At 38.3% G+C, this 14,281-nt stretch overlaps 1 protein-coding gene across 5 annotated transcripts in view; it reads right to left on the reverse strand.

Moving 5' to 3' along the window:
* Positions 1–10,687: 10,687 nt before the first annotated feature.
* The window catches only part of asph (aspartate beta-hydroxylase), a 32,115-nt gene continuing 28,521 nt past the window's right edge, over positions 10,688–14,281 (reverse strand). For all 5 annotated transcript variants that reach the window (XM_055025343.1, XM_055025344.1, XM_055025342.1 and 2 more), the window contains one exon: positions 10,688–13,092. In XM_055025343.1, coding sequence (XP_054881318.1) covers positions 13,085–13,092 — 8 coding nt within the window. In that variant the 3' untranslated portion in view covers positions 10,688–13,084. The remainder of the gene's footprint in view (positions 13,093–14,281) is intronic.

A 14,281-nucleotide genomic window follows, 5' to 3' on the forward strand; every position in this document is an offset into this window, starting at 1 on the left:
CCCGAGCCACCCTGAGCCATCAGAACCACCCTGAGCCATCAGAACCACCCTGAGCCACCAGAACCACCCTGAGCCACCAGAACCACCCTGAGCCACCATGAGCCACCCTGATCCACCAGAACCACCCTGATCCACCAGAACCACCCTGATCCACCAGAACCACCCTGAGCCACCAGAACCACACTGAGCCACCAGAATCACCCTGAGCCACCAGAACCTCCCTGAGCCACCATGACCCACCCTGATCCACCAGAACCACCCTGATCCACCAGAACCACCCTGAGCCACCAGAACCACCCTGATCCACCAGAACCACCCTGATCCACCAGAACCACCCTGAGCCACCAGAACCACCCTGAGCCACCAGAACCACCCTGAGCCACCCTGAGTTGACAGTTTGAATCACAGCTAAAATTTGACCGTGATGCCTTTCTTCATGGCTTTCTGCATGATCATCTATTGTAAAGCACAGTCAGAGTCGCGTCAGGTCATTGATAAGAGCAAAGGAATGTTCCAGGAACACATTGATCATCTTTAAAGTGAGTAGAGTATATGGAAAGTAGAAAACAGCAGAAAAACTTTGAAAACTACTAGCAGCACATCTGTGTCATGGGGAAGCTTTTGCTAATTCACTGGAATCCATCAGTTCTGGTGGTTCATGTCTTCATCCAGGGTGATGCAGGTCTTAACAACGCTCCCTGTGGAGCTCTCACTGAACCGATATTCATTTCCAAATGCTACACTAATGTAGAGAAAGGAAGTTATTATATAGAATGTCAAAAGGAAGCCATTATGAATTTATCTTAAATTATATAGAATTTATGTGTTCAAATTTGTTTACAAGTCAAGATGTATTTCAATAAGTTCAAAAATATTAATATTTTCTTTTATGCTTATTTAGTTAAAAAAATTCTATAATAGATATATTGTTAGAGTGCCCTAAGAGATCAGCACTCTGTCCAGAAGGTTCACACTGAATAAAGTTGTATTTAGGATCCATAATGAATGTTAGCAGCATACAATGGTGGCAAGGATGAACGATTCCAGTTTGCTAGTTTGTAATATTTCTCAAAAAGTGAAATTTTTTCCAAACAATTCTAATATTTTGAAGTTTAATATTTCTTATTCCTTCATTTACTTATTTTTACATTAATATTATGTGTGATAATGGGCAAAAACTACTTTTGGTGCTGTCTCCAAACTGTGCTGTTAAAACCACTGCAAAAAAGAGCAAAACAAACAAACCTTGATGTTGTTTTTGCAAATATTTATAAATAACTGCTTTATCAGTCTCAGTTGGAGGATATAACTTTCTTACATTATATACCACAAATACAATGTTTCTCAGTAATCATAAGCTAGGAATGGACATATTAATTTGCATATTTCAGAGAATGAAAGTAAAACTGAGTTTGTGTGTGCACATCCCACACAGTTCAAAACTTTTCTAGAGAGACTTGGAAGTAAATTTTAGCTATTTGCAGGTAGGTGTGGTCCATAACTTCCAACACTAATAAAAGTATGTAAGGGGTCACTGTACCATTTGCATACATTTATTGCTGCAGAAAGAAAAGAATATTTTGATAAATGTTAGTAAATGTAATTTTTAATCAACCCATGATGTGATCTAGTCTGGTGTTGACACTTATTACCCGACACCTGAATCCTTCAGAGTATTTGATCATGTTTGATATTTGCTGCAGTTTCAGGTTGTACCTGTAGTTGTAATAATTTATGCTTTCAGTAGGATGTTGTTGAAAATCTCCTTGCTTAACAACTATTCAATGTAAATGTAAAGAAATTTGATTTCAAAGCCTAAGTCATTTGTCAATGGAAACTTCTGTCCATTTATTTGATGTTGTGAAATGTTATTGATCTTATTTACCTTTTCTTTTTCTGGAATATAACATTTAAAGTGAGGCTGTACTGGCACAAATCTGAGCAATCTGGAAGCACAACTTCGATCCACACAAGAAATGAATCAACCCCAAAACATTCCAACAAATCTCATTTATTCACTGGAAATTAACTGAACTATCCTTTACTTAAAAATTGATTGAGTTTGCTGTTTAAAATGTTGATCAATTTCCAAGTTTAGGACATGAGAAGCATTTCATGACTGGTCCATCCTTGAGTCTGAACTGCTTTCTTTGTCGTTGCTATGGTTTGATAGCATTATTACTATCAAACGTGTAAGTAGTTTTATCAAGTGTTCATGTGTTGATTTCATCTTTCACTCATTCAAACCATGATGAATGTTGCTTTTCTGTGAGAACCTTTGGTGTCCTGGATGGGTCCGCACAATACTACCTATTGTTCCAAAGTCAATGACACTGAAAGTGAATAATTCAGAGAAAATTATTTAAATACTACGTATTTCTGATAGTAGTATTTAGTATTCTTTCTATAGTATTAAACATTATGTAGATATTTCTCTTCGTGTATAGCTTTTATTTACGTTGGCTAAATGTGAATATTTGCCATAGAAACTATATAGTGTACTGTCAGCGTGGGGACTGGCTCTCCGGTCAGGCCTTTGAAGGATCACTGTAACCGTCAGAGAGCATCAAGTCCATCTAGCACCACTTAGAGTCACTTTCTTTCCAGACACGTTTAAATGCCGAAGCTCTTACAGTGGGTTTGTCTGAGAAACTGGTGCTGATGTTGGCATCATGCCAAATTAGAAAACAAATTGTTTTGTTGCTAACTACCATTAGCAATTCAAGCCAACAGGTTTAATTTTCTCTGTTTTATGTTAAAAGGTTAAAGAGACATGTTCATACGTAGGGGTTGTAAATGTGATACACAATGTTAAAATACTGCAACCTTCACTGGATTTTATATGCAGCCACATAGGATAGTGGCTATGTGGCCAGGACAGAACTAAGGACTGTCCTGGCTGAAGGAGGCATTCTTGATACAGTACGAGTGTAAGAAAATTACCTACAATTTAACTTTGAAGTATATAATGTATCGCATTAAAGCTAACAATTCATGTTTAAAGTTTCAGCCAGCATGGATGTCTGGTTGGATCCCAGTCAGATGAAGACTGGGATAGGCCAAAGTTTCTCCAGTTGAAGCTATGATCTCAAACTCCTGCCCTGAAGGGCCGGCAGGAGACCCTGAGAGCCGCTGTGAATCACACCAATATTCGTTCATCAGCAGAGCTCTGTGGAATCTGATCGCATGCAGTTTAGCAATTTACACTATTTCCAGTGTGTAAGACAAGGGACACATCTGAAGTCTTTGAAGGACACGGCCTTCAAAGACTGGAGCTTCTAGTTGCTGCATATTTCATCTGTTCCGATTTATACATTGGATCAGAAGCCAAATTGGATTGGGTGAGTCTTGACCTTAACAGTATATCTCAGTAGATTTGATGCTACTGAATTGTGTCTGCTAGTGAAAATGTTTTTATTGCTCTTGAATGCATAAAATAAAGAGACTTCCATTGCTATCTGTTCTGCTTTAGGCACTGAGTTTCAGATTTGAACCTTGAACATGATCCCAGGTCCAATTTACACATTCTGAAGCAAAGGAAATAAATCATATGAAATGTAACAAACTAGAAAACTCTCATATTTTTTTGTGTATTTAATAAGAGGTTGTTGAGCTATCAAACTGTACTGAGGGCTTTTCCTGAGGGCTTCACAGTCTTGATCTTTTATGGACTAAATAACAGTCTTTTCTCACAGAGCTGCTGCAGTGTTCCCTTTATCAAGACACTGCCTCTAGACTGTTAAGGACAAATGTCCAAGAATGTCTCACACAAGTCCAACATGGTCCAGATTTGAATTTCTAAAATGTTGCTGCTGTAAAATGTTTTTGAAGGTTTAGTGTGGTTTTAGCTTGTTTTTTTCCTTAAAATATGCTTATTAATGTGAGCCTTGCTGTTTCTATTGCTGAAAAAATAAATATTTATATCTTTTTACTTATCCCTGTAATGTGTTCATGAGGTCAGACTAGAGGCCCAGGTGTCGGCCTGGTTCTCCTGGTTCCATGTAGGTTTGCTCATTGTTCTAAAGTGTTAGCCAGCCTGCTGATTCTGATATCAGATATGTTGGAAAGAACAGACATTTGGAATCTGTTTCTAAACTGTTACAAGTTTGACTATAAGTGTCCTGACTCTGGAGCTACAAGTACATCAAAAAAAGGAAGATCATGAAGAAGCTCAATTCAATTCAGTTTATTTATATAGCACCAAAATTCATAGCAAATGTTGTCTCAAGGGACTTTACAAAACAGTCATTTCAGTTCAATCACACACACATTCTAATTGATTTTAATTATCAAACAGCACTGTATGCTCAACTAGTTATTCAAAATAGCTTAAAAATTTCTAAACCCATCAGAGCATCAAGTTATTGACTTGCAGCAAACACTCATACTGAGCATGCATGTAGTGACAGTGGAAAGGAAAAAGTCCAGTTTAACAGGAAGAAACCTGAAGCAGAACCAGAACCAGTACAAGCACCCATCTTCCACACTGAATTCAAAGTTTATTTTTGTCATTCACTTCAGAAAGTGAAACATGAATAAATTTTATCACATAGAGGGAAACATTGTTGTAATTTTGATGATTATGGCTCACAGATATTAAACACCTAAAATTCAATGTCTCAGAAAATGTGAATATTCCAAAAAGGAAAATATTAGACTCTTATAGTGAAACTGACACCATAATAAACGAATTAACCTGCAAACAGCTGAAGGTTTCCTGAACGCTCTCTCACTCTGGGTCACAATCTGCTGACTGGACAGATGGCCAGAAGACAGTCATGGACGCCGTCCTCAAGGAGGGAAAGACACAGCAGGTCAACGCTGAAGAAGCTTGTTGTTGCATCCAAGCATATTCATAGAAAATTGAGTGGAAGGAAGAAGTGTGGTACCAGAAACAGGGAGAACTGGCCTGACCTTTCACGCCAGAGAAAGGTCAGCCTCATCTTTAAGAGAAAGATGAGGCTCAAGACCCAACAAGGTAGCTATCAAAGCTACCTTGTTTATTTGTTCCATCTGAGCAGAACCACAGGCTGATCTCCTCCATGCTGCAGTAATTTATGCTAAAGGAGCCACAACCAAGAACTGAGAGCAGAGAAAAGAACCAACTTTTCAGCAGCCTCATATTTGTGCTTAAAACATCTTTTTTTATTAATCTACTGTAATTTTCTGAGATAATGCAATTTTGGTTTTCATGATGTAAGCAGCAAAACTGCAAGACATAAGGGCTCAAACTATTTCACTCTCTATGTGGAAAGTGTCTGTTCTGACAAGAAATATTCAACTTTTTTCACAATATTCAGATTTTGAGAAGTATGTCTCTGTTTCTGAAGCCAGTATACTATTCATGTATTTTCCGCTTTATGCTTTTGACTTGAAACAATAAGCGTTTCAGATTGTCTTTATATAGAGAAGCATAAAGCCTTCAGAGATGGAAAAAAACTTGAATTTCTTTTAATATGACAGTAACAGTGATTAATCACTGTCGCACAAGATTTTTTATTTTTTTATTTTATTTCTTCTGTTCTAATTCCTCTCAGATGAAGAGATTGTGTCAAACTAGGATTTTTCTCAGCTTGCTTCCTGCTTCCACATCATCTTTGCTGTTATTTGCCAACATGCAGACCACAGAGTGACAGTGGAAAGGAAAAAGGATGACCAGCTCAGACGTTGAACTGGGATCAAAGTTAAACAAAGGAAATGTGTGAAGGTTGCTCTTGGGCTGATACTGTCATCCATAAGGCTACTTCCATATTCAATGTGTCACATGAAAACAAGCCCTGCCTTGCTTAGAAGAAACAGAAAGGTTTGTACATGCAGTGGAATTCAGACTAGCAGCTATGTGTTGATGTGATGAAGAGAATTAACTTACTGTACCGTCACTGATCAGTTCAGAGTACCAATACTGACAAATATCAAAGTTTCTGTTTTGCAGTGGTGTAACAAAACAAAGGTTTGATAACAAAATGACACTGTCAGTAAAATATTTGTTATATTTCTCTGATCTGCATTTATTGGAACAGAATCTGTATTTTGTTTCTACAGAAAGACACTAAACAGAAATCCATTGTAGTTGCTGACAATCCATTGCTTGAGAGAGTGAGACATTTCAAAAAATGAGCAACACCCTCTAATATTTCGGACACTTTGTGTTGAGAAAATCGTGCTGCAGAGAAGCTTCAGCAAGAACAGTGAAGCTGGTCAGAAGTAAGGGGAAGATTTAAACCTATTAGAGCTACAAATCTTCACAAGGCGAAGATTTACCTCCGAACAGACTGCCAAACTGTCAGATCCCTGACAGTTTGGGTCAGGAATCTGCAACCTCTACATCCTCTACAAGTAACTGTTATCTGAATGATAAAGAATTTTGGTAACACTTTATTTGACGGGTTGTGAATATAAGACTGTCATGAACATGAGTAAGTCTTCATGAATATTTATGACTGTTGTCATAAAGTGTCATTCTGTAATAATGACACTTTTAATGCAAAGTTGACATTATTCAAAGTGTCTTCATTATGACAACTTGACATTAACCAAGAAATCATGATCTGATGTAAATTTGTTATAAAAGTATTACTGATTAAATTTTAAAAATTATGTAGCTTTATGTCATTAAAATTAATTTTTTTTTTTCTTAAAGAAATGTTTTAAAATGTGGATGTTCAGTGTGAACCCTGCCTCTGATGAAGGGAACTGGTGAACCTCTTGTGTGCCACTAGTGACCCCACTGCTGACCCTGAAGGAGAAGCATGTTAGGTAACACACAGATGGATGGGTGAATGTTCCATTATATTATTAAAGTTCATTTTGGGTTTTTTTTGCAAAAAAAACACAACAAAAACCCAACAACATAGTTTTAGGAGTGGCTTTACTGCAATGTTTTTATTACTTTTTCTTGAGCAATATAAATATAAATATGAAGTATTGCTACTCTTGAGTAAACTTTGAAAATTCTCCACCATCAGTAACATCACTGAATAAAGACCAAGATTGTTTTAACCAAAACCTTGAGACACAAAGCACTCCTACAGTTTATGTTAAAGTGAGACCTCCTATTTACACACAAGTTTTGTTCTGATGTTAGTTTTAATTTATGCGTCATTTTCCTTCCAATCATGCTGTACTTTCTGTGGATCTGTCACATAAAATCCCAGTTAAAATGTGTAAAAAAAAAAGAGTTAAAGAGCTCAAGAACGCTTAGAAACACTGTAAATGTGATAATTGCTATGGAAAGCTTTGATTTCTGCGGCCATTACTTCTTATCAAAGTGATGATTAGCCTTAGATTGCCAGCTCACATGCTAATCACAGAGGAAGGGGATGTGTTAATGGAAGTATTCCCTGCTATTAATAGCTAAGTGAGTGACAGTGATTAGGGCCAATGTGGAACATTGTAAGGTCACTGAAATCTGGATTGGTTTGAGTCAGGAGAGAGAAAGAAGCACAGCAGTGTTTAGTGCCTGTTAGAGTGGGCTGAGCTTTTCAAGGAAAGCTTCTTCACCCCCTCAGTAGAGGGAGGGACAGACAGCAGGGACAGAGCTGCTGACCTAATTTCTATGCAGACGCAGGACTGATGTGGGAATGATGACCTCCACATCACCTGATTTGGTATTTAAATAAAAAATATACAAAAGCATCCCTTCTGTCTTCCTCGTTCCCTGGTTTCCACCGGATCTCCTCTCTGCAGCTGCAACTCTGCAATTTCAGCTGAGTTTCCATGGCAATAAGAGGAGGGAGTGCTGGGAAGTCAAACAAACCGGGGGCGGATGCAGAGACACCAGAGACATTTTGGTAAAGAAATGCAATCTCTTCATGTCTTTATGTAGTATGAGCTTTACATAACAATGTGTGTTATGTAACACACAATGGTCACACACGTGACCATTACACTGCTGTGTAATGGTCAAACATTCACCATGGCAACAATGCCAAGGAGCTCACTTTACCACAGTGTTGCACACAAACACACATTGCAAAAAAGGAAGAGATGGAGTGAGGCAGGCCAGACCTGACTGAGGCTGCAGAGGAGTGTGTTTTACAGGGCAAACATCATTCGTCTGGGGCCCCAGGGCAGAACCGGGGCCCAATCAACACTGCCTTTTGATGACAAATTTTATTTCACAAAATTTGCCTTGATGTATTTTTTTCTTTTCTGATGTGGAGGCAGCCTCAACAAGCTCTGACAAGGACAGAGTGTCAATACCTGAACCGAGGCTCGGGGATGACACAGGATGAACTCTGCTTCTATCTGACGGTTTCCCTCATAGGTTAGGTTTCTGGTTTGTTGGTGGATGGAGTCACTTTTCCAGTTAAGCTGACCACTCACTTACACACATTTACAAATCAAAATGTGACTGAACTCAAACCTACAACCTTCTGATTGCAGGAAGCTTGTAGGTTTTCCTCTTTCCATCAACTGGTTCTCACCAGGCTGCTTCAGTTTATGTTCTGCTTGCACTGTTTTGGTGCTTTGGTTTTAAAATGAATACAGAAAAGCTTTTGACTCACGACCAGTAGTCCTCCAGAAAAGGAGAATCAGTACCATGACGGTGAGCTGCAACTAGAAATCTAAGGTCAACATCAACAAAATCAAACATTTTCATGAGTTTTTATTCTTCTTTTAAAGTTAGTCCTTCCCAGTTTGATTCCGAAATACCTACCCGTCTTTATATTTGGATTTTAAAAACTACATGTTTTGGAGCCCCATTGACTAATGATGATTAAAAAGCACTAAAGTAACAACACTGTAGTAAAGATCAGCTTTCTCCAACTAAAGGAGAAGTAAACAAGAAGAAATTGTTGAATAAGATTAGAAAATAAACTGAGACGGAATGTCAGTTGTGGTTCATCTTCAGTTAACAGAAGATGAACCACATATTCTGGTTTATGCAACGAGATGGAGACTAATTTTACAAAATCTAAGATCCCTAGGAGAGAGAGCTCGGATGACACCTTCTGGCCAAAGTTGGTATGACACTAGAACGCAGAGTGAAATATTTTTGATTTTTCTGTTTTATAGTTCATTACACTGTGTTATGATCTCAGAAGATTAGAATAAAGATCAATAAAAAAAGAATCTTTAACCCAAATAATGTTTTTTTTTTCATTGTGTCTCCATGTACATTATATGATGTGCTTAATGAGGGGAATTGAAAAGATTGTATTTGAAGGAACACATGCATTTTGAGTACATACTCAAAATGCACTCAATGCATTGCATTCAGTAAATTGAGTTTTCATGAAACTCAGTTTCCACTGAGAATGCAAACTGAATACATCTTCAGTATGCATTCTCAAACTGCAAATGCTAGCTCTTTCTGTTCAGCATTTTTAGCATAATTGCAGTGATTTGCTGGACATACAGAAGAAAAACTAAACAAAACTTTCAACCTCATCACACTAGTGATTGATCCGACACCAATAGTATGAATATTCAGATCAATTTGTCCAGGCCTAGCAGGAAGTGCTTCAAAAGGTTTTGATAGAAGATGTGGCAGAAGAGGACACGAGTCCCCAAATTCCCACTGACTGGTCCTTCACATTGGACCTGAAGAAGCCTGGGTTCTGTGCATCGCCACTGTTTCTCCACATTCTAGGACCTTGATTTCAAAATAAAATACAAACTTTACTTTCATCTGAAAGAGACTTTGGATCACTGAGAAACTGTCTAGCTCTTGGATTCAAGGTTCAGAATCGGCCCGTCTCCCAGAAACGTCTGAATGTGGTGGTTTTTGAAGTGGTGACATCCAGCAGCCACAGGTGCAATATTCTTTGCACCTGCGTACTCTGCATTGAATGACTGGATAAAATAATATTTCGGTTTCAAGTGAACCATTTTTCTCATCAGGGACATACATCTGTGAGTATGTTCGTGCCATGTATGCCTGTACACCAATATGCCTTTTATTATTGTTACTTGTGATTGATATTTTTTATTTAATATTTTTTTTTTTTTGCTTTGACTGCCACCTACTTAAATTAAGGACTAAATAAGTCCACAAAATCCTAAATTTGTAAGTCATACTTTTTTCTTTGCTGTTTTTCTGTACTCTTTAAAATACAAGCGCTTTCTCTGTTTAATTGCTCTAATGTTTTATTGTTTTTTGTAGGTTTCTGTAAAGTGCAGTGAATGGGAATGTTCTGTTTTTGATCCTCACTGTTCTTAGGAAGGATAAATGTCAGTTTGTCTGCAGTAATACTGGAATACTGTGACATTGTACTCTGACTTTGGTAAAATATTTTTCAGTTACTCTGAAGTACAAGGCTTCTCCTGGACTCCGTTCTTCCATGGACAATCGACTGTTGTTCTGACAGTCAAATACATTTAACAGATCTATGCCTGTTTTCCTAGATAAAATGTAATATTAATGCCATGTTGTCATTTTTGATACCAGTGAAAAAAACTTTTAATGGTATGTTATGATGTAGACCTATCCTTACAGAGCAAAAAACATAATGAATTAACATCGATTCCATACTTTTGATTCAATATAAAAACACAATGCACATATAGATCCACATAAAGATGATGGTTGAAATGTAGACAGAGGAGTTTGTTTGACTTGGGGCGTGTGGCCTCAACCTCTTGGCTCAAACTACAAGAGTTTGAACCTTTATACTCTGATCATAGGCTTGACATGAATGATGGTGTGTTATTAAAAGTCAGAAAAAAGCTGGACACATCAATGTGTTGTCCCAAACATTTTATTGTAGCTTCCAGAATAGTTTTTACAGAAAACTATGCCATTTCAAAAATCAAAAACAAACCATGCTGGAATGACAATAATTTATTCACCACAGTCACTGTCCAGAGAAGAGCAGCAGTTCTGCAGACTGAAACAGAGAACATAGACAGAGGCATCCTCCTCTAAAGCGGTCAGGCTGAGAATGTATCCCACTAATTAGAGATGAAGGTCTGGTTCACAGGGATTCTCTGGTGTGACCTGGCTGATCTGTGCCTTTAACTTATTGCACTACTGTTTATTTCATAACACACTGTAAGTGGCCTGGTCCCTTCAATCTGCCTGTCACACAGCTTATGTCTTCTTAAAACAGGCTTCATGTAGTTTCTCTTGACTTTTAGAAAGGTTCATTTTAAAAATCTAGAAGCTCTTTTAGTAAGGCTTGTAATGTTCAACACTAAAAAGGTCTTTCAGTTCACAGCCACTTACAAAGGGCGAGGAAGTAAAAATAATACCAGTTAGTGTTACAAGACAAAAACACAGATAGCACACATTCCCAACAACATGTTGAGGTTAGAGACACCAAAGCTGCTTTCCAATGTGGTTGTGCAGAAACTGAATCGTTTCATCAGTGTCTCTGATTGGTAGTGTGTCAATGGATTTCAGCAGCTTAGTGATGGATGCTCAGTTTACAAGTCAGCTTCTGCAATATCCAGAATACAGTTTGTATACTTACATTAAAATCAATCATGGTTGAATTTGTAGGAAAATATTTCATCAAGTTTGTATGTTGTGAAGGTAAAAAAAAAATGGTGGAATAATAAAAGGTATCCCTTTAAGACAGAACTGGGAAGTTAAACAACACAATTTAACTCACAGCTAGTTGAAGCTAAGGGTGTCCCGATCCGGTATCAGGAACTGATCCGATAAATTAGCATCAGATTAAATCGGCCTGCATTTAAAACGTCTGACAGAAGCACAATGATATTAAGCATTCTAAGCATTTAGCCTGCCCCAGTATCTCCATCCACAGGTAGACATATTTAATAATAAATGAGTCAGTTGTTCTCATACCTGTTGTTGACTACTGGAGTAAAATCACTTGATCAAGCCTTTTCAAACATTGCACACTACAATGTAGTAGTGCCCACTTCCTCTGCCCCTCACCACCCCCACACCTCCTCATGGAGGTGTGGGGGTGGTGAGAATTAAAGGATGCTTAAGTTGTGCTGACATTGCCTCTAGTTAATATCAGTATCAGCCAAAACCGATAAAGTTGTATCGGGACACCCCTGGCTGAAGTTTCCTCAAAAACATAATGGTTGATCTGTTTGATGCCCCATGAGTCAAAACAAGAAGAACGATTGGATGTCATGGAGAGAAAATGCTTCAGTGCAGCCAGAATCCACAGCTGGCCTGTGTCTGCATGTCTGACAGTTCACACTTCATGACCTGAAGCTTCACTTTAAAACTTGTGACAACTTGTTTTCGGTCAGGTGATGATACCAGAGAAACGGAGCTTACAGAGCAAATAGTCAGTCAAACACACTGAGAGGAGGAACAAGAGGTAAAGTCTCAAACAAAGACATCCTGATTGCAAGGGCTCAGAAAGAACTGATTGAATAAACGCTCAACAGACAACTCAATCTTATACACATTCACACACATACAGTTTTCTGCCAGAGTGCAGGTCCTAGCATATGGCTCATCCAGGAGTGGTCATTTTTCTGATCTGGAGTAGACAGAGGGAGGTGTAGGGGTGGTGAGGTGAACGCTGCCTCACCTTTGCATAGAATCAGAAGTGGCCAGAGTTGACCTCAACATTTACATGAAAGAAGGAAGAGAGCCGACCGGACTGACTGCATGAACGAGGTTCTAGTCAGAAGACAGGAAATGTCCTCTGGCAGCATTCGGACCAACATTTCAGAGTAAAGTTTGACTTCATTACTAACATCAATGAAACTGCAGCAGAATCTGGCTCTAAAACAAAATTATTATACAGAAAGACTCAAAAATAAAGCTAAGAAATAGTTTGATATTGTAGGTATCAAACACGCACACATATCCCAAACATTCCCCAAACTCCGAGCAACTTATGGTGCTAAATAAAAAAAAGCCCACAACAATAAACAAACAAAACAAAAAAACAAAAACAAACAAAAAAAATGCAAAAAGGAATGAGGAAAATATAGGAAGGGGAAAAACAAACAGGAATACCGTTCAGTAAACAATTTATCCAAAGTCTCACATTTTTACTAAAGGAACATTTTAAAAAGAGGAAATGAAGATGGGGTGGGGTTGTCACGGAGACTTCTCTGTACATGGAGAAATGCAAGACTCTGAGCGAGTTCAGATCGCGCTGATCCATCAGCGGCTCCATCAGCACAGTGAGTGCTGCTGCCTCTACGTCTCTGTTGGAAGGAAGAAACATGGTTAGTAAATTCCTTCTGGTAGCTCTTATTTGGTATCTGAACACAGTAAATATTGGCCAAGATTTATTGCAAGCCTTCATATACATTCAAAGTTACTGTAATAATTTAGCAAGCACTTGTAAAGACTGCTGTTTTCCCTAAACAGCAGTCTTTACAAGTACTGAGAATGTCTCGTCTGCTGCATCTCCAGGTCTGGGTTTGTGATCTGAACCAGGAGTGGGTGCATGAGAACAGCTGAAACACAGAGCTTTACATGTTAGGAGGACCAACCACAGAACAGAACTTATGAAGAGGGAGAACAACTTTTCCCAGAATTCCATCTGCACATGACTAAAGTGAAGCAGCATTGATGTTCAGTTTGGAGCCAAATCTAAACAAAATCTACAAGTTAGCACTAGTGTGTCACGTCTTTCACAGGATTTTTTTTTTCTTCGAAGAGTGCGGAGAAAAAGGTTGCGACGTTTCACAGGATTTAACTCTGACAATTTATGTTAGTCCAATTTCTTGGACTAACATAAATTGATGATGCTGTTTATGTGTTGCTCTGGAATATCGTCTCTGCTGCTCGAAATTCAGTCAGTGGCACCTGTATTTGTTCTAAGACTGACAGGAGATCCTTCCTGACCACATCACCAACCACAATATATTTGAAGATACTTGTATGATATGAGTTAATTTTTGGAAAAACTCTTTTTGTAATGAAGATGAATTGAATTTAGGGTTGAGGTGCAGTGTTAGTTTTAAAGTTCTACTTTGGTTTCTTATCACCAGAGCAGCTTCTATATTGTTAAAAGACTACCTGTGACAAACATACTGGCCTCTCTTCCAGAAAGGCCAGTATATGCCATGCAGCTGTGCTGTTAACAGACTCTTTTAAATCTGTCAAAAATGATGCACTTATTTGTGCTGGTTCATCACATAAAATTGAAACAAATCCTCTAAAGGTTGTAACTATAATAGTTCTGGGAGTGTGATTACTTTTGCAGAGTCTCATCTGGAAGGTTAATCTCCAGCAGTAAAGACAAGCTAACAAGCCCTCTCTTACTTGGATGGTGGACAGGACTTTTACCTGTGGGCTCATTTTTATGCTGTTCCTCTCTATCAGTAAAGTCTGCTGCTGCTGCTGTGAGTGCACGTGCACACACAAGCACCAAGCACACACACGCAC

Source organism: Poeciliopsis prolifica, unplaced genomic scaffold (assembly GCF_027474105.1).
Source record: "Poeciliopsis prolifica strain line A6 unplaced genomic scaffold, Auburn_PproV2 SCAFFOLD144, whole genome shotgun sequence".
Classification (NCBI taxonomy): Eukaryota; Metazoa; Chordata; class Actinopteri; order Cyprinodontiformes; family Poeciliidae; genus Poeciliopsis; species Poeciliopsis prolifica.